Here is a 19,125-nt window from a genome sequence, read left to right as displayed (position 1 = left end):
TTAATTTTTCAGTACTTTTGCAAAACCAAACTTCTCTATTATGTTAGCTTCCTTCTGTCCTGGAGCAGAGATGCACCTATGAAAGTTCTTGCGAAGGCAGAGCAGTTGCAGGAATAAATGCAGAAAGAATACTTTTTTTTTTCCTCATGTAAATTTACATATATCCCGGATTCTCTCTCACTTTTTTGCCTCCTCCTTTGCCAGAGGGTACTAAAGCATGTTTATGCCCTCTAAAATCAGTGCCTGGAGTCATCAGTAGTCTTCTCATTTTGGCCAGTCTATCAGTCACCAGTTCCACAGGCTAACAGTGCATACTCATAGTAAAATCTTTGATACCTCTGCCGTAGATCAATAGTCAAGAAAATGTACAATATATGTGTGCTTCTTACATAAACAAGCATGATAAAAATCAGATAGCCAATTTTAAAAAAAAGTAAGAACAGAAAGTAATTTAATTTTTTTAAATTAAATTATCAGAAATTGAGAAGCTATGAACATTATTAATGATAATTTATTGTTTCATAGGGACAAGTCTTGGTGAGTGGAGAAAAAATGGAAGAAACAGATATTGTTGCAAAAAATGGTCGTATTTATACTCTTGAGGGAGTTCTTATCCCACCCACAATTGTTCCAATTCTACCACATCGGTGTGATGAGACAAGAAGTCAAGTCACAAAGGTAAGAGAATCACACAGAATTGGTAGTTCTTAACTGTTCAAGGCACTCTAGTTTCTTTAATAGCTTTCTCTGATATTATTCATTAAAAAGGGGTATTTTGGGAAATTAATATATCAATGACATGCAGCCACCAACCTAGCAGTACTGCACAGATGCAAATTATTTGCAAATAGGGAACTCATATGAACATATTCTACACCATTTCAAAAAAACTGGTTGTTGCAGTAGCCCTTTGAAAAATGTTGTCTCTCCAATCCAGCTCTGTCCTCCAGTTCCTGAATTCCATCTGTACATACAAGTACATGGAAGCAGTGTCAAGTTCTCAGGGAAACTACTCTAGATCAATATTTTCACCTCTATAAATATGCAGGGAAAGGAGACAGCAAATTAAAATATTAACATAATAATTAATTTTATATTTGTATATTAGGAATGTGTTATTTTCAGAAGCCAAAATTTCCCCTAGCCCTGCTTTCTTTCAGAAACAAAACTGTTTCATATTTAAAAGGGTGGATTTTGACATACCTTGCTCAGTTAGGTAACACAGTAGGCCTTTATTTGGTAACATTCAGATACTATTTCTGGTAAGAGAACAGGGTATCAGACGGAGCTTTTCCCTTGCAGTGAGCATGGCTCCAGTGAGCTGTTATTGGACCATGTTCAAGCACATGTCTGGGCCAGTAACAGTTCCGGTACAAAAGGAAAATATTTACTGGCTTAACTTACAACAGTCCAGAACCACAGCCTTGAAAGAGGTTCCCAGCAGAGCTGGACAACATCAAAATGTAATGAAGAAAACACTGGCAGTAACAATCTATTACCTCTGGCGGTAACTACAAAGTGCTGCATGTGCAATATAATCATAAACCGGGCAGAGGTTTATGATACAAAAAGCAATCCCCACCCAGAAAACTTTGGTAATCTGAATTCCTAACCAAAAAACTACTTAAAAATTAAATTCAGCACCAATCAATCCTAAAGTAACACTGAGAAAAAAATTGTTTAAAGAAAAAACAAACAGTCACAAAAATTATTCCCCAAACTCGAGTTAGGCACTCCTGTCAGCTTTGAAAGTTTTGTGCGTAGTTTAAGGTACAACCACTTATTCAAGGCTTTAAGCAGAACACTGCTGGCCAGGAGAATACCAGAAGGGAACAATGGCTTTGGCAGTTCTTACTTTGCATGAAGCAGTTTCATCACTCTCAGAAAACAAGAGTAACACCACCTCAGAAATACTGCTTGTATTCAAAGAGTTAAAAGGCACAAACCTTGTAGGAACTGGTAGGTATATACACTCGCAAGAACTTTACATCCCTAAAGATGATGCCATTAGGCTAAGGCAATATCCACGTAACCATACCAGAACTCTAAAAGCTTCACTTGAGTCTAACTGAAGGACAGCAGTGCTTATTCTTAATGTCACAAAGAGCACAGGAGGGACAACAGGTCTGCAGTACCTACCTGATGTGTGGACCGTGGCCAATTCTGATGACCTCAGACAGGAGGTGGTCTGAACAATGAAGTAGTAGCTGACTCAGCTCTCTGCTCCACCTCCTCCCAGAGCATGGCCCCTGTGGCAGATTTGATAGAGGGGAATATATATCTATGCTTCAATTACTTCAGTGCAAGGACAGTATCTTAATGTAGCACTGAAAATAGGCAGATCTGGCCTTGCATGGAAGTGCAGACACTTTTCTCTGTCCTTCGCTGTGACATGGCAGAAGAGAGAGACAGGATGCCCATCCTCAGGATAAGGAAGGAGCAGGTACACATCAGTGGTTGAGGCCATTCCAGGTGGAGAAAGGGAGTAAATAGGTGACAGCAAATGGTACTGAGCAGCAGGGAGAATAACACTAACAGAGGGAAACATTGTCCACAGCAATCAACCGGAGTTTTAAGTTCTAAAGGAGCAGACACGCAGGGATTTTCAGAAGCAGAGAGGAAGGCAAGAGCCTAAGTCAGCTTCAGGCATGACTATGCAGCTTGTAAAAAAGCTTTTGTAATGTCCAAACGTATTTGCCAAAATACATCTGACTCACAAACCTTTAAAACATAATAGTGGCATCGGTACCTCAACAATTTGATGCACAAATGCTTTTGTAAGTCTGGTCCTTTATTCCTGTAAGTGCTGTACAGTAAATCCAAACCAGTACCTGATTCTTTCACCACAGCTCCAGTGAGAAACCTGTGGGGAAAATGCCATAATTCAGCCTCATGGCCTCTTGTCCAATGACTACAAAACACAGTGATGGAACACATTGGATGCTGGCTCTAGGTTTTATGCTAACTTGATTGAAAAACAAGACATTGGTAGTCACAAGCACCACAGCTCTGACAAACTCCATATCCACATTCTGAAAGGCTCAACCTCTCTGAAGTTACTGCATGTTGAGCTTATAGAGGATTCACCTTTAAAACTGCCACTGGAGTTTATATCTCCTCAGTGATGTAATTGCCAGTCACTGTCACCACCACATGGTGATAAATTAGCTAGTGGGAAAGGCAACCAAAAGGTGAAAACATAAAATCAGCTATATATCACTGGATCATAGTGGAGTACAGGATCTATGATGTGGGAGCAAAGACTATTTTTCTCTTCATCACCTATACACAAGACAAATTTCTGTTCACACTGTCTGTATAAAAGACTCAACTAATTTTTGGTCTTCCAGGAAGAAATAAAAAATTCTCATAGAATTTAAGTGTGCAGACTGCACTAGACTCTCAGACAATATTAGTTCTGTTATACTCAGTTGAGTAAAGGACACCAGTGCATTCATGTCCCTGTGTTCCTGTTGAGGAAGCTTCACATTCTTTAAAAGAAGGGAGCAGAGGAAGGACAAATGGAGATTGGAAGGGGAAGGTGGAAGTGAACAACCACTCCACAAAAGTCAGAGACGGCAGATATAGTCCTGCTGCTGCTCTTTGGATGCAAAATCATGCTTAAGTCATAAAACAGATATTCTTAAAATTTACAGGATGTATCATTCTTAAGTATGTATCTCAGCAGTTGGTATAATACCTTTTCAAATTACTATCCTTATTGTTTCCATCTAGGGTGTCTGTGCAGGTTGTTTATCGCATTCATTGGCTCACTGCCCACAGGATTCAAAGCCCATCGTAAGTGACATTTCCTGGCAGATTCACCAGTTGTACAAAATGCACAGAGGAAAGGCATCCCCATATGTTGATTACTGCTCTCCCAAAAAATAGTGATCAAAAGAACCAGATATGAATACAGGGCACTGAATAAAATACAAATATAAATGGTACTTTAATGTCTTTTGGGCAATGACAGGATTATCAGGTAATTCCAGCATTATTTTGTTTGCTGTTGCAAGACCCCTCGTACAATTCACAGAAGCTCTGACTTGTTTCTCAGGTGAAGTTCTATTTCAGCAGAAGAGAGACATGAGGAATGAGAATCACTATGATGATGCTTTGAGAATTAGAAAACTGGATGTGTTTAAAATAGACCTCACATCTGTTAAAAATTTCCTTTTGATTAAGCTTCATCCCTGAAGTAACAGTCTGCAGGCACAGGTTCAGTAAGGATTGAAAATCTTCCATCTGCTTTGCATCTAAGAGATGCAAATCTGGTTACATGTTTCTCCACATACAAAATTCAAGTCTAGCTACCACAGGAATTTTATTCCCCATGTTATAAAAAATTCACTGGTAGTAGTCCTATAAGTCAGTATCCAGTAACAATAAAAATGAAGTTCATATTAGGAAAAAATACGTGAATTAATAAAATTTTAAAATAAAATACTAGCAGGGTGCTTTGTTCTCAGGTTAAGTTATGTGATGATATTAAGACTGTATCACAGAACATTATGTTGCTTAGAAATAACTAATGCTTCCATTTTCTGTGTGTTCCAGCCTTTCTCAAAACGGAGATGCATTATTGAACACCCAACCTTTCAGAAAATCGGCTGCGCTAGAGACTGCAATATAACAATAAAGGTATAGAGTTATAGTTCCTTAAGGAAAGGTTCTTTTTCCAAAATATTGCCTTATACATTCTGAACTTTCCTTTTGGAGTTGAGAGGTTTTTGGAGATGTCCGTGTAGCTTCCATACACTTCTATACAGCAGGCTGAGAGGAGCTACTGTAAATCTTAGAGCTAAATATGAGACAAATTCCAGAGAGGTGTTTTAGCTGTCTCACATCATTGACAACACCACACTCATACTCTGCAGGAGTTTTCAGATAGGGCTCCAAGCCCAGCAGTGTTTGTTGCCCCCTACAGCTTCACCCATGAAGAACAGAACAGCTGGGTCTCTCCTGGTCCCAGCCACTCTTGCCCCAGGACTTTACATCATATTGGATAACAATGAATGGGAAACACAAGAACTTTGGTCCAACTACTGCTTGACAAGTCTAGTTCTCACAGAATTCATTAGCCTCTAAGAAGTACTTACACCTTTTCCAGCTCCTGGGGCTCCTAAATAGTCTTCTGCACTTTGTGAGTGCCACTTAGTAAACAAGCAGATAAATCTACAAACTGTAAGCTTTAAAAGCCTTTTGCTAATCCTTATTTCCCTTGAATCACACACATAAATGAGGTTTTTTCTAATGCACTTTCTGTGCCCTTGATAAATAAACAGACCAAGCAGCCAATTCATGAATAAAATAAAAGATGCAGTTGAAAAAGCCATTTAGGGCTGCGTGGTGGCTAAATCCCACACTGGTGCAGAGGGGAAGGAGGAAGATCAAAGCAACATGTCTGGCTGTCACAGCATCTCAGATGCAAAGGAGACTGCCTGTCTCCCAGTTGCACTGCAGTCCCACTGGCAAACATAAGAGTGCACACAATACAAGCAGGCACACACAGACATGTTCGTACGTGGGGACAGGACGGGGTTTTCTAACAGTGATGAGTCTGATAAGAACAAGGGAAGGACCTGGTGGCCTGTGCATCCCCTTCTTGGGCTGCCAGCACCCTACCTGGTTTTAACAAGGCCATCGCAGGGGTGGTTCTGGTCCAACACAATCCTTTTCAGAGCCAGTTATCCCTATGGGCCTTTGCCAGAGGGCCAAAACACGATGGAGAGTTGGGTTTTGTGTACTGCCTCTGCACTAAGGCACTGCAAAAGAGGATATTTGCTTTATTTCACAGGAACCAAAGTGTTGCAAAGGCTTCTTTGGCCCTGACTGCAGTCCGTGTCCAGGAGGTTTCTCCAAACCCTGCTCAGGAAATGGGCAGGTAAGAAGAGCATCTGGCAGCACCCTGCACTCCAAGGGAGGAAGGACAGGTTGTGTCCCAAAAGTCCCTGGAGCCCTTCTGCAGAACTGGAATGTTGGGCTCTACAAGAGCTGTCCCCTTCATTTATGGCCATGAATTTCAGGTTCAGTCATACAGAGGGGGGAAAATAAATTGGTCCCCTCTCAGATGTCCAAATTGCAGATTTTTGAGGTTCCAACATACAGCACATAGGCAATGCTGCATGGTCCATTCCCATTGTTTTAGTTTGCACAGCACGGAGTAATGACCCAGCTCACTATTCTCACCTTAAAATTGTAAAGGAAGGCAGAATATATAGCAGCAAAGGAAATGCATAAGGAAAGCTTTTGCTTTGAAACACCTTTGTAATCAAACCTGAGGTACTTCCCGAGAGTCTATCATAGTCATAATATGTACAGATATATAGTCTCTTCTCTGGGGTAAGGGTAAAGATTTGTTTTAATTTATATGTAGCAATCACCACTCTTCCATGTCACAGTGCATGGATGGCCTGGATGGAAATGGGACTTGCATTTGCACTGAGGCATTTCAGGGCTCGCACTGCCAGTTCTGCTCAGACCCTGGCAAATATGGACCTCAGTGTGACAAAGGTAAGTAGAGCAGCACATCCTCAGTGTAAGAGCTTGGGCTATTTCTTTTGGACCCCTGGAACATTATGTAGGTGGGAATTAACTGATCAATCACTAAATAGTCCCTGTGGTGGATGAGCAAGATGTCTCTGGGGTACTTTCATTTCTTATGGGACACACCATAAGCGTACAGTCAGTGTAAATCTTCTCATTGACTTAATTGGAGACTTTTGCAGGAGGCATAGCTTACTTTTTACTTATTTACTGTTCTTTTAATTTTTGTGTCCTTCATATAAGTAATAGAAAAGAAAATCTTTGCTATTCTGTTCCCATCTGGTCTTACCCACAACAGAACAGATTCTGCCAGCAATTATGAATATATGTAATCTAAGAACAGCTAGCTCTATAAACAGATTGTATTTAGGGCCACTTAATAATCATCCTTACTGAATAATTTTTGATCTATTGAATAGTTTTCAGTTCTACAGTCATCTTTCATATACTGACAGATTTAATCCTGCTAAGTCAAACCATAATACATTTGAGAGTCCACAACATATACAATATCAAACACACATATATCCCCCCTCTATAACATAATTTATAGCCTTTTTTGCTATGAGACAGCCTGTCATTCATGAAGTACAGCTCACTTGAAGGTTCAGAGGTAACTGGAAAAAAAGCTGAGAGACAAATTCCATAATAAAATTTTTTAAGCTCCAGTCCCACTGAAGTAATAAGTGTTTGCTTAACTAGTCACCACTGGCACTGCTTTGGAATACACAGAGCTTACCTGCTGTGTCCTTTGGGCACATTGCTGTGCCTCCCAGCAGCATTAATCAGCCCAGTCCCAACAAGGTGCTGGTAGGTCTGTGCTGCTGCTCTGTGTACCAGCCCAGCACTGTGCAATCTGTAGGATTGTGGATTCAGTATTTGAAGGCTTCCCATATCATTGAAAGTACACCAAAAGTCGTGCAACTAGTAACTTCAAACTTAATAGCCTAAAACATAGCATTTTGCTCCTGCTTCACTGAAGTGCTTTGAAATTAGTTGATAGATAAGTGCACTGTAAAGATACAATGGGTTTTAAATAATTACCCATAAAACACACCTGAAAAGACATTAAGTCCCCCATCAAAGTGAGACTTAAAAAATACAAAAGTTTAGATTCTTGAACAAATAGAAGGATCTGATTAATAAGAAATGCTATGTAAGTATAAATACCTTTTACCACTATGGAATTGCACACTGTAATTTTTTTCTAATAGACTGCCTCTGCATTTATGGGAAGTGTGATAATCGAGTAGACAGCAATGGGATCTGTCTTCCTGGATCATGCAGAATTGGATACACAGGGAAACTCTGTGATAAGCAGATTGTTCCCTGTGAGCCCTCCCTACATCTCTGCCATGCACACGCAGACTGTCAGATTAGTGATGGCGCAGTGAGGTAAGTCAGTAACTCTCATCAAAGTAATATTAACTATGCTGCAGCTCTTTGCCATTTGCTTGATCAAAACAGTCCCTGGCAGCAGTACACAAACATCAGCCACTGCAATACTGCTATGCTGCAAATAAGCATAATCATGCACCACATTGACCTTGAGTTGCAAGATAGTAATTAAGAGATCTCATTACCCTGTCCTGTACCTTATACTTAACACTGAAAGATAGATGCATACCGATCTGACCCTTCTTACCTTCCTACCAACATCTACATAGGTTCTTAGGAACCCTTTATTTCTAGTGATTTAGAAGTTTGAGCCTTGCTGAAAAACAATGGAATTCTCAAGCAGTTTGGGGATAGATATCTCACTCTGGTCAGCTCAGGCAAGTTTTGCATGCCACAGCCCTGCAGACTTCAGCACAGGTTCCCCAGTCCTGGCAGAACTGGTCACAAACCTCTGTTACTGCTATAGCTGCCTTGCACTTGCCTCAAGCTCACCTTCAGATGCAGCGAGTTTGCCTCTTGATGCAGTGTATTCATAATGAGTCACTGCAGAAAGCAGAATGGGGGATGCTGTCAAACTTGAGGGCTTAAGTAATTCCCTCCAATATAGGTTAATCCTGGGGGAGGGGACCCAGGCAAACAGTTGTCTTGCATTGTCTTGCATAAGTTTCAGGGAGAGAGCTATTTTCGACATCACTGAAAGAAAGAACATAGCCAGCTCATAAATAATTTAGAGCTATTAGCTCAACTTTGCAATGATCATATCAGCTCAGAATTAATTTCACTCCCCATCTTGTACACAGAGAATAGATCCCTGATTTGACTCAATTAACCTAGTCAACATTTGGAAAAAAACATAATGTACGCACTTAGGCTACTTGCATCATGAATCCAAGGTTACCAATTTTAAGCTCCCTATAAATAGCATGTTACAGTGGAAAACAATCACTTTATTTTAGAGCTGTCCTATCACGTTTAACGCCTCCCTCCTCCTCTTGTCTCTGTAGCTGTGTTTGCAAACCTGGCTATGAGGGAGATGGCTTGAGCTGCAGCAAAGTTGATCCTTGTGCTGTTTTAAACCCTGGTGGCTGCAATATCAATGTAAGTATGTACTTTCCCCACAGAGCTTGACACCATGAAAAAGTAGGCAGAGGGGAAGGTGGGGCCAGAAACTTTTGCAGAAGAGTCACGATGTTCATTGGAGTTCCAGGCTCTTTCCCCAGATAGCAGGATCACTGTGGCTTAGACAGGCCTTGCACCTGAAGCCAGATGCTACCTAACTGTCCTGAACTGATGCCTCTGCATCTCTCCCTAGGCCGAGTGCATTCAGACAGGCCCAGGAGAGCACGTGTGTGTTTGCCAGGCAGGATGGACAGGCAATGGAATGGACTGCTCAGCCATCAACAACTGCCTGCTACCCATCGCGGCAGGGTGCCACGAAAATGCCACCTGCATATACATTGGGCCGGGTCAGGTAGGTCCTCACATCTCACATTCATTGCCATCTTAGGTGCTAGTCCTCAACCCTTTTGCTCTGCTTCCTTACCTGTTCTCTTCCCCAAATCCTCCTCTCCCTCCCAGCTACGATGTTATTTCCACGCAGTGCTCTCTACCCAAAGCAGTCTCCTTCAGTTCTTATCCCAGTCCTCTCTCCTTCCTACATGGTGATGCCATGGCAGCAAATACTTCTTCAGTAAATACATTAGTAGATGTCAGGTATAAAGGTCTTCTGGAGATATTAATCAGTGTCATTCCACTGAAGTCAATGCTAAGCTACACAGAAACACAGAGAAACTAATTCACCATGTCTAGAATATGCACACTATTTTAATCATTTTAATGAATTGCTGTGTTTCATTGAAATGACAGAGTGACTGCAAGTGTAAGGATGGATTTCAGGGGAATGGAATTGAATGCACACCCATAAACTCGTGCCTGGAACAAAATGGAAAATGCCATCATCTGGTGAGTGATTAATCATTCCCTGAACAAAGTGTTCAGATACATATCACACCTCACCTCCTGCGCACACCATAGAATTTACTTGCCATTTCAAGCCTGCAATTTCTGTTTGAGAAAGCACTTTCCAAGCAGTGCTACAAGCACCAAAAATACTGTGTGAACCATGTCAGTATGGTACATGAGCTGAGGACAGACTGCAAGTGCTGCTCCCAAATCTGCCTGCACAGAAGAATTATCTCGAGCCCGGTATAAATAAATGCTGTTTCTCTACCAGCAACTACAACTTGGATGCACCAGACTGTTGGGATGTTTACCCAAGTCACACATCTCTCCCTGGGCATCTATCAGCTGTATCAGGAGCTGTATGTGCTCTGCTGTGTCCTGTAGTGCCTGCAAGAGCCACACTAGCGGGGGAGGCACAGGGACAGAGCTAAAGTGAGGAGCACTGGGGAGCAGAGGATCAGTCTGTCATATTTGGATGAAGGAATAGGGTCCAGTTTATGTAGGGAGGAAGTAAGAAAGATGGAGCAAGAGTTTGGATTCCTACAGACTTAGTTCAGGGTGGGTAGGTGAGTAAGTTAGCACCCTGGGCTGATGGAGCGTGTCCTATAGGAGACTGAGGACATCCACGGAAGATTGTACAAAGATCCTTTGTAAGTTTGTGTTTGTATATAAATGGGTTCCAGTAAGAGGCTTTACAGGCCATTCTTGCTCTTGAGTGGTCTCCTGAGTATCTGACAAATTCTCTCTCTTTCTGGTTCAAAGGCAACTTGTCAGTTTGAGCCTTCTCATGGCTGGAAGTGTGTGTGTCCAAAGGGCTACGAAGGAGATGGTACAATATGCTATGGAAATGCTGCAGATGTAAGTAGGATGGTCACTTTCTCTGAGCACAGGACCTACTGCACAGTTCTCGTGTTGGATCTTAACCAGAGAGATAGCAAAGCCTTTATAAACAGCTAGAAAAATATGATGCCCATCAGTGCTATCCGCAAACAGTCTTCCAGCAGGAGACACTTGCCTGATACATAAATGATCTGTTGTGTTTAAAAACATAGCTTGGAAAGTGGCTTAAGGAATCTGAGCATATTTCTTGCTTAAAAAAAAATTAAAAATGCCAATCCCAGAGTCCAAACCTGCAAAAGTGCTAAGCACTCACCTCCCAGTTGGAAGCAGCAAACAGTCAGCTCTTCTGAAATTCTGCCCTGAAGTCTTTCTCAGTGGAAATGATCAATTTATCATGTTGGAACAAACCATGCTGACCCACAGGCAGATAAAACAAAAGCAAGTAAATTGGTGAAATAAATATGCATTTAACAGTGTAGGAAAAATGAAAGTGTCCTCTGCCTCAGCCACTGGCAATAATCTTTCATGGCTTTCAGCACTGTCTGCTGCCCCTGCTCATATTATCATCTATCTCTGTTCCAAATACTGTGGCAGAACAAAGGCTATCTACTTGCAGCATGATATGTAAGATGCTGTACAAACACCAAACAAAACAACATAAATTCCAATTAATTTTGCATAGAGTTAAGAAAAGATTTAGGTTTAGAAGCCCTGAAAATTAACATTTAGCCTGGGGTCAATACACAATATGCACCAAGGTCAGATACACTTAATACACCTAAGCAATCACCAGCCTGATTTTCAAGAGTTGGTAACTCACCATTTCCATTACCAGAAAGTATTAGAATTAGAAAAACACTGATGTCTTCCCTTTTCAGACACACTGAAAACCTCCTCCTCCATGTCACATCAGCCAGGCCAGACACACTGAGTTACACCACAGGCAAGAGTACTTTGGTACAGTTAATTACAGCTTAGCTGTTCATTACTCTCTCTTCCTCTTTCTAATCAGGAGCTATCTACTCTGTCAGAAGCAGCTGCATTTAACCAGTGGGTTAATGTAAGTACACTTCATGGCTAATTTTTTTAGTATGTTCCAGTTTACATAAGCCTTGTAGCCTTTAGGAATGGGAACCTCACAGCAGTATTGCAATCAGAGAACAGAGGCTGCAGCTCTGGAGAGGCATCAGAGTGCCTATCCTACCACTCATGGAGGGGTTGATCATCTGGTTCCATATTTCTACCTGAAAAACAAATTCTGAACCCAAATTCAGGCAAGCAAGGAGGCTCCACAGAGCTAGTTACAAGCCTGCTCTCTGAGGCAGGGGGTCACGTAAGCCATGACTAGCTTTGTATGTAAATACACCGTGGTACAGATGAACAGCATCAGGGTACAAGCAGAGACTGAACCTGCCCCCAGGTGGCTCCTTCCAACTTCTCTCATTCAGTGGACAAAGGCCTGACCCTCACCATTTTCATTGTGCCCATGGCAGGAATCTCAGTCTGGCAGGCTTGACCAAGGTACATAGAATCACAGCGAATCACAGAATGGTCTGGGTTGAAAGGGACCTTTAAAGGCCATCTAGTCCACCTCCCTGCCACAAGCAGGGACATTTTCAACTAGGTCAGGTTTGCTCAGAACCCCGTCCAACCTGACTTGAATGTTTCCAGGGATGGGGCATCTACCGCCTGTCTGGGTAACCTCTCCCAGTGTTTCACCACCCTTACCATAAAAAAGGTCTTCATATCTAATCTAAATCGACCTTCTTTCAGTTTAAAACCATTATCCCTTATTCTTTTGAAAAGGATCCTGCTAAAAAGTCTGCCCCGTCTTTCTTATAAGCTCCCTTTAAGTACTGAAAGGCTGAAAAAGTTCTTCCTGGAGTCTTCTCTTCTCCAAGCTGAACAACCTCACTGAACGAATAGATTAACTTGTATGGCTCCAGATTATGGAAGAAACACCAAATTAAATTTTAAAAACCAAAGTTCTGGATAGATGGATTGTCACGATCTACTTTCTATTTTCATGTTATCATCTATTACCGGAGCAGCAGTAACATTAGGGGTCCTACCCCACTGTGATTGGCACTGTAGGAATAAAGATCAAAATCTGTTTCTCCCACAAGGAGCTTAAAACCTAAATATGGGAAGTGTATAGCAAATACAAGGTGAACAAAAAAGAACAGTGATGTGTTAATGAAAAGCATCAGAAGGAGAAGTCACAGCACATTAGTTGCTTTCATGCTTTTCAAAGTTAGATGTCTTGGAGATCATTAAAGCACACAAATACAACAAACACTTCAGGGAGCTGCTTGAAAGAGAAGCTAATGTGGCTAATTCAAGTCAGTTATCTGCCTGGCCCTGAGCTCTGACTGCAGCACTGGACACTGTATAGAGAAACTTAAGAATTTAAAGAAATGGACACAATGAGAAATGCTGTTCACCTGCTAGTGAGCTCTTTAGATAATGAGGGGGGAAATCAGAGGGCAGATTCTGTATAATCTATTGAAACAGAGATGTGGAAATTTCTGCTACACTTCAGAGAAATGGTATCAAACTAAACAACGGTAACTACAAACATGAGCAAAATAGGGAGGTAGATCCATCTGTGAGGTTTTTAATTTCATAGTTGAACAGGAATGTGATGTTTACCGCTTTTTATAACCAAATATTTTTCTTGCTGGTCAGGAAGGATGAGATGGGGAAGTGTGTTGCTATTTCTATATTTAAATATTTGGAAGGTGGCTGGGATGATGGCTAGAAAGAAAGATGATCTTAACAGAGACAAAATTCCCAGCTATTTAAGGGAGATTATTCCCTTCTTGATTTAAAACCCAATATGGGTAATGAAGGACTGTCCAAAACAAGCCAGCTCCCAGGCAGCATACCAGCTGCAAAAAGGTACAACCTATACTCATATTGCTCCCTTGAGTTTTGCAGCATCGAAAATGGCAAGGTGGAGCCTGTGAAAAGTTTGGAGAATCCCGTCTACAGCAAGATCATGCTCAAATCTTTTGCTCTCCTTTTTTTCACTCCACAAAACCAAAAAATCCACACAATTGGAAAAATCCTCTCCAGTGGAGGCTTTCTCCATCCTTAAGGCAGACAAAAACATATGGAAGATGAATCAGTTCATGCACACTACAGAGCTGACAAGCCCCACCTAAAATTAGAGCTGTCAGCAGCAAGCTCCACTGTAGTCCTAATGGGCACAAATAAGTCCTGGACATCTTGAAAAATGCCAGCCATGTTAAATAGTCCTCTTTGGAATGGGAACATTGTGTCGTGGGAGTTTCTTATTTCACAGTCCATAGTCCTTCTATCTTTTAAATAGCATAGAGTGCTCTGTAAGAGTAAGTTACTTGAAGTTATCAGTAACTACTAGTATTCATCATCTTGATTATTTTTCAATATTCAAGTGCATAAAACAGAATCCATGAGACAGACTGACTTTTGTAGGAGACAAGTTATGTGTTTCATAATAAAAGACAGTTCTGACTTGAACATTATTTCTGCCCTTTAAATGCTGGCAATCTATTGTGTAAAAAATAGACTCTCACTGACCATTTTTGTACAGCTCAAAGTACTGTTGGTTCAAGTCACTGCTCAGTATAATAGTTTTTCCTGTCCAGGCTGGTCACAAAGGACGTCACATACTCCACCTTGCTAAGAAGTCACCAACTGCTATTTATAGACTGTCCTGGGGATGAATTATTTTACTCTCTTTACTTTCGTGCAGGAGGCCAAGATAAACTCAGTGTTATCCACTGCCTCTAATCTAACTGTCCTCGTGCCTTCTCTGCAAGCAATTGAAAACATGGATGAAGAAGAGAAAGCCTTTTGGATGTCAAAAAGTAACATTCCAACTCTACTGAAGTATGTTATTTGTTTGGGGGGTTGTTTGTTTGTTTTTTTAATTTATTTCTTTTTATGTCAAACAAGCCTTTGGTTTGAAGCCACTAGAGCAAGACAGGTTTTATGATTTTAAAGGAAGGACATAGGATTCCCCTTCTTGTTACAGCAGTATAAATCTCTGTAGCAAGTCCACTGGAAACAAAGCACTATTTGTATTATGTCAGAAATGTTTAAAGGCCAAGCTAAGATCAGAACACAGCTGAACTAGGTATAATACAAACAATTCCTATTTAAAAACCATGGTTTTAGACACACTAACCATATTTATCTGGGGAGGGGGGGAAAGAGAAAGAAAATACCAAACCTTCAAATCCAGTTAATTTCTTTTAGGTATCATGTACTGACAGGAGCTTACAGCTTTGCTGATTTCCAGAATTTATCGTCCTCTGACATGCTGCCAACATCGCTACAGAGCAAATTCCTACACTTGTCGAAAGAAAATGGGGTGAGATGACCTGCAAACCATTTTGGTATCATGCACTAAACCCTGACCATCACTGCCACTGACTTTCTTGTATTACAGAACCACACAATGTTATATTTAAAAAAAGACCATGTAATAAAATTAAGGGAATAGATCGATTATATTGGGCCCTCTGGGAGAAACATGAGCTTGATTTTCTCTACCACTTTACCTAGCTGAAATTTGTCCACAATATTATTTATTCCTAATGTCCCAGTAGCTGCCACAAACTCTAGGCTGTCTTGTAACCAAGCAAAAGGGCAGTTTCTGCCTGGAGCAGCCTGTGTGAACTATATTAAGACAAAGAGCATCAAGGAAACCCAATAACATATTTTAAAGAATCAGGAAGATAGGAGGAAGCAGTCATAACACACCCATCTCCACATATGCAACTCAATAGTCCTAAATCACAAGAAGATATTTTTGAAGGTAAATAACTACAACCGACAGCCCTTTCCACTCAGCCTTTCTATGAGGTAAACTCTGTATTCTGAGGAGGATTTTCTGGAAATACACGAGGCACATTTAAATACTTCATCCCCATTAATGGAGGGGAAAGTTCGCCCCATCTCCATGTCCCGAAGGAAAAATCATGAATGGGGTCTTTTAAAGCTGCATAGAACCAAGTCGATGTGAATTGGCACAGGGTTCAGCCTGCCCGCGGGTGGGGGAGTGCACCTACCCCAGGTAACCACTCCAGTGCAAGCAACCCCATGGCTTTGCCAGTCTGCACACAGGGAACAGAGAGTCCCAAAGCCCCCTCTCCTGTGCGTGATTCCCAGAGGGTAACCAGCCCCTGGTGTGGACTGGTGTGAGCAGAGCCATGGTGGAGCCCTAGGCAAGCATTTGGGAAGGTGTGGAAATCCACAGTATGAACTGCTGGGAAAACGCCACCTCCATGATGTGAATGAAAACCCTGTCTCCTCACCCTCTTTCAGAACCTCACCGTGGAGGGCGCTCACATCGTGTCTGGTGACATCGCATCCACGAACGGGGTCATACACGTTATTGACAAGGTACACGGCCACACAAGGGAGGGTTTGTTCCTCTGCACCACAGGCAGTGCAAAATAATTAACTGCCTTTGGAAAAAAAAAGTTTTTGCACAGAACAGCATTTTGTCCTGCATCTGATCCACAGCAGGTGCACACACGCTGATGTGGGATATCTGCTCCCTTTCCAGGTTCTGACCCCCCTCCGCAGCTCTGTCATGCCGAGGCTGCTGGCCCGCCTGGAGCAAATGCCTGATTATTCCATTTTCAGGGGCTACATCATTGTAAGCTTTCACATTTCTTTCACAATGTTTTAAGAACAGAGGGAGTTCTCTGCTTTGATTGCATTTGGACTGATATCAGACAATCGGTGGTCATTATGATTTGTTTCTATGTGTTTCACAACAGCAATACAGCCTGGCAAACGAAATAGAAGCAGCAAACATGTACACAGTCTTTGCCCCAGATAATGATGCCATAGAAAATTACCTAAAGGATAAAAAGTCTGCTACTCTGGTACGTATTACTCACAATTCAATAGCTTTTCACCCTCTACAGTCAATAAAAATTTTATTATGACTGGAATGCAGGGTCTCTACAGTAAGAAGTATGAAATAACCTGCCTACTGGAAAGGCTTCTCTTTAAATTCAGCCAATCTATGTTTGGCTTATATCCTCTGGAAAATGGTATTCCTACTAACTTTTCATGCTCTGCTACATAACCCTAAATTTAACTGTCTGTTTGCAGGATGAAGGCCAAATCCGCTATCATATTGTACTGGATGAGAAGCTCCTGAAGAACAATCTGCACAATGGCATGCACAGGGAGACCATGCTAGGGTTCTCCTACCAGGTTGGGTTCTTCCTCCACAACAGTCAGGTACTGCACTTGTGTGTCTGCACTTGCTTGGAGCAACAGGTTTCTTGCTTTTTACAAATCCAGCTTCAACTTTAAACTAACATGCAGTCCAAAGGAGCTCTGCATCCCCCACCAGCTTCTGCGACATAACAGCACAAAAGTTGTCTCTCAAATGCAAGGCCTGTCTCATACCTGCTTAATTCAAAGTCACCCTTGAAGGGATCTCTGGCTGAATTTGATTTCAATTGTGCTGTTCACATTTAGCATTGCATTTCAGATGTCTGTCTCTAGCAACTACAAGCCTGCATTCCAAAGCAGTCATTAATCTGACTTCCAAGAGCTATTAGGAACCTGCCCTTAATTATACAACATTAATTCTATTTTCTGTGGATTTACTCCACTTTCAAACCTAAGAGCTCAAAGCACTGGGCAACAAATATCAATTGTCTTTCAACACCACTCATGGAAAAACCAGGCATAGCAAGATTAAGTGAAAGTCAGGAAGGGAATTCGTTCCTCCTTCTCTGTCCCAGAACTCCCTCTGGGAATAGGCAAAGGAAGACAGAAATCTTCTCATCCAAGTAGTTTTAGCCCTGCTCTTCGCCCACAGCAGAGCCCTGGAAAAGCGTCTGCAGTGGGGCTGTTGCTGGTGAGAGCACGATGGGAGTGTGGGGTAGCATTGAGGTGATGAAAGCCCTCCTTGAAAGAGCAGCTGCTAGGAGAACTTCCCCGAAGCCCCCCACCCCCCAGACAGCAAACCCACCTTTTGGCATGCTATAGAGTCCTTCTTCATATGCTTTACCTTAAGATACCATGTTGGAAAAAGCTGCTCCCCCAAATCCTGTTGCTAAGAAACTTCAACAGGCTGCAAGTTGTCTCATGCCCTCCAGTCCAGTGGAACAGTTAAATGTAGCAACGGGAATACGAGCAAGTGCCTGATGTTAACTGCCTTTGTTGGTTTTCCTGAAGTGATACTTACACATTGCTCCCTCTTTCACCTGCCACTGCTCTAGTTACCATACAGCCACCAAACAGCTCTGCTGCTTTCTAACTGGTTGGATGTCTTTTGCAGCTGTTCATAAATGATGCACCTATACGCTATACAAATATTGCAACAGACAAAGGAATTATTCATGGACTGGGAAAGGTCCTGGAAATCCAGAAGAACAGATGTGATATCAATGATACCGTGATCATTGTAAGTGGTTCTGTTTGTATAGATACCTAAAGGCCCATCAGAGAGATCTATAGCCAAACACAGCTCAACTGTACATGATATGTGACACTATTTCCCAGCAAGAAATACACACATTTTCTACAAATTATATTGCTAAAATGAGTTTTAGCATCTCTTAAGACAGCTTTAATCCCGCAATCAGTGTACTGGCAGCTTGGGTATCATATAATCAGAGTAACACAGGAATAAGCAATTCCTGAGCTATAATTTTTAAGAAATAATAGTAATGCATTATTCTAATACATCTTCTTAGCCAGACCACTTGTCTATAAAGTAAATAAGAGGGGGGAAGAATGGAAAAGAAATGTTTTTTGTAAGGAAAAATAATTTCTTTTCATTCCAAGTGTAGATTACCTCTGTACGTACACATGAACTCCTTGGTACCCTCTGAGCAAAGCGTTCTCCCTCCTTCATTCACTTTATATTTGAAATATAAATTGTTTCACATCCCTCTAAAGCATAGGATGCGACTTCCTCACAAAGGTGTCCTTTGTCTTTTCTCTTGAGTGTATCAAATTGGACAGCAAACAGGCAGCTTTCCTCCCTTTTCATGGATCATGCAACAAACTAGACAAGGAAGAAAAAGTCAGACTTGCACTTTAGTTAAAGCAAAGTTAACAGGCATGAACTTTTGCAGCTTTTCCTTGGAAAACAGTCCCATATTTCAGTCAAGGCTTTTCTACAGCTTGGCTGTGTCACGTCCTCTGTTTTCCAATGGAAAATTATCTTCTCTGCTTTATTCAAATGCAGAAACATACTAAAACATTCACTTAAGCCTTGCTGAAAGTAAGGATGTAGCTAAGCAAACAGGAATAGTATTAAAAACTGTGTACTGGGTGCAACACATACCTAAGCATTTTGCAGAAACCAACCTTACGTGCGTGAACAATTCACACTCGTGGCATGAGTTT

General features: G+C 41.5%; 1 protein-coding gene across 3 annotated transcripts in view; it reads left to right on the top strand.

Moving 5' to 3' along the window:
* STAB2 (stabilin 2) overlaps positions 1-19,125 on the top strand; it is an 81,756-nt gene that overhangs the window by 27,159 nt on the left and 35,472 nt on the right. For 2 of the 3 annotated variants that reach the window (XM_017804755.1, XM_017804753.1), the window contains exons 18-35: positions 526-678; positions 3,736-3,798; positions 4,561-4,644; positions 5,801-5,887; positions 6,405-6,516; positions 7,764-7,944; positions 8,952-9,045; positions 9,260-9,418; positions 9,814-9,909; positions 10,672-10,767; positions 11,762-11,809; positions 14,489-14,625; positions 14,995-15,109; positions 16,066-16,143; positions 16,310-16,402; positions 16,527-16,634; positions 16,867-16,998; positions 18,050-18,175. In XM_017804755.1, the coding sequence (XP_017660244.1) occupies positions 526-678; positions 3,736-3,798; positions 4,561-4,644; positions 5,801-5,887; positions 6,405-6,516; positions 7,764-7,944; positions 8,952-9,045; positions 9,260-9,418; positions 9,814-9,909; positions 10,672-10,767; positions 11,762-11,809; positions 14,489-14,625; positions 14,995-15,109; positions 16,066-16,143; positions 16,310-16,402; positions 16,527-16,634; positions 16,867-16,998; positions 18,050-18,175 (1,962 nt within the window). The remainder of the gene's footprint in view (positions 1-525; positions 679-3,735; positions 3,799-4,560; positions 4,645-5,800; positions 5,888-6,404; positions 6,517-7,763; positions 7,945-8,951; positions 9,046-9,259; positions 9,419-9,813; positions 9,910-10,671; positions 10,768-11,761; positions 11,810-14,488; positions 14,626-14,994; positions 15,110-16,065; positions 16,144-16,309; positions 16,403-16,526; positions 16,635-16,866; positions 16,999-18,049; positions 18,176-19,125) is intronic. The other variant, XM_017804754.1, reaches the window with a different exon arrangement.

Source organism: Lepidothrix coronata, unplaced genomic scaffold (assembly GCF_001604755.1).
Source record: "Lepidothrix coronata isolate B3197 unplaced genomic scaffold, Lepidothrix_coronata-1.0 Scaffold10, whole genome shotgun sequence".
Lineage (NCBI taxonomy): Eukaryota > Metazoa > Chordata > Aves > Passeriformes > Pipridae > Lepidothrix > Lepidothrix coronata.
The sequence above is the reverse complement of the archived record's forward strand: the minus strand, read 5'-3'. Positions and strand labels throughout refer to the sequence as shown.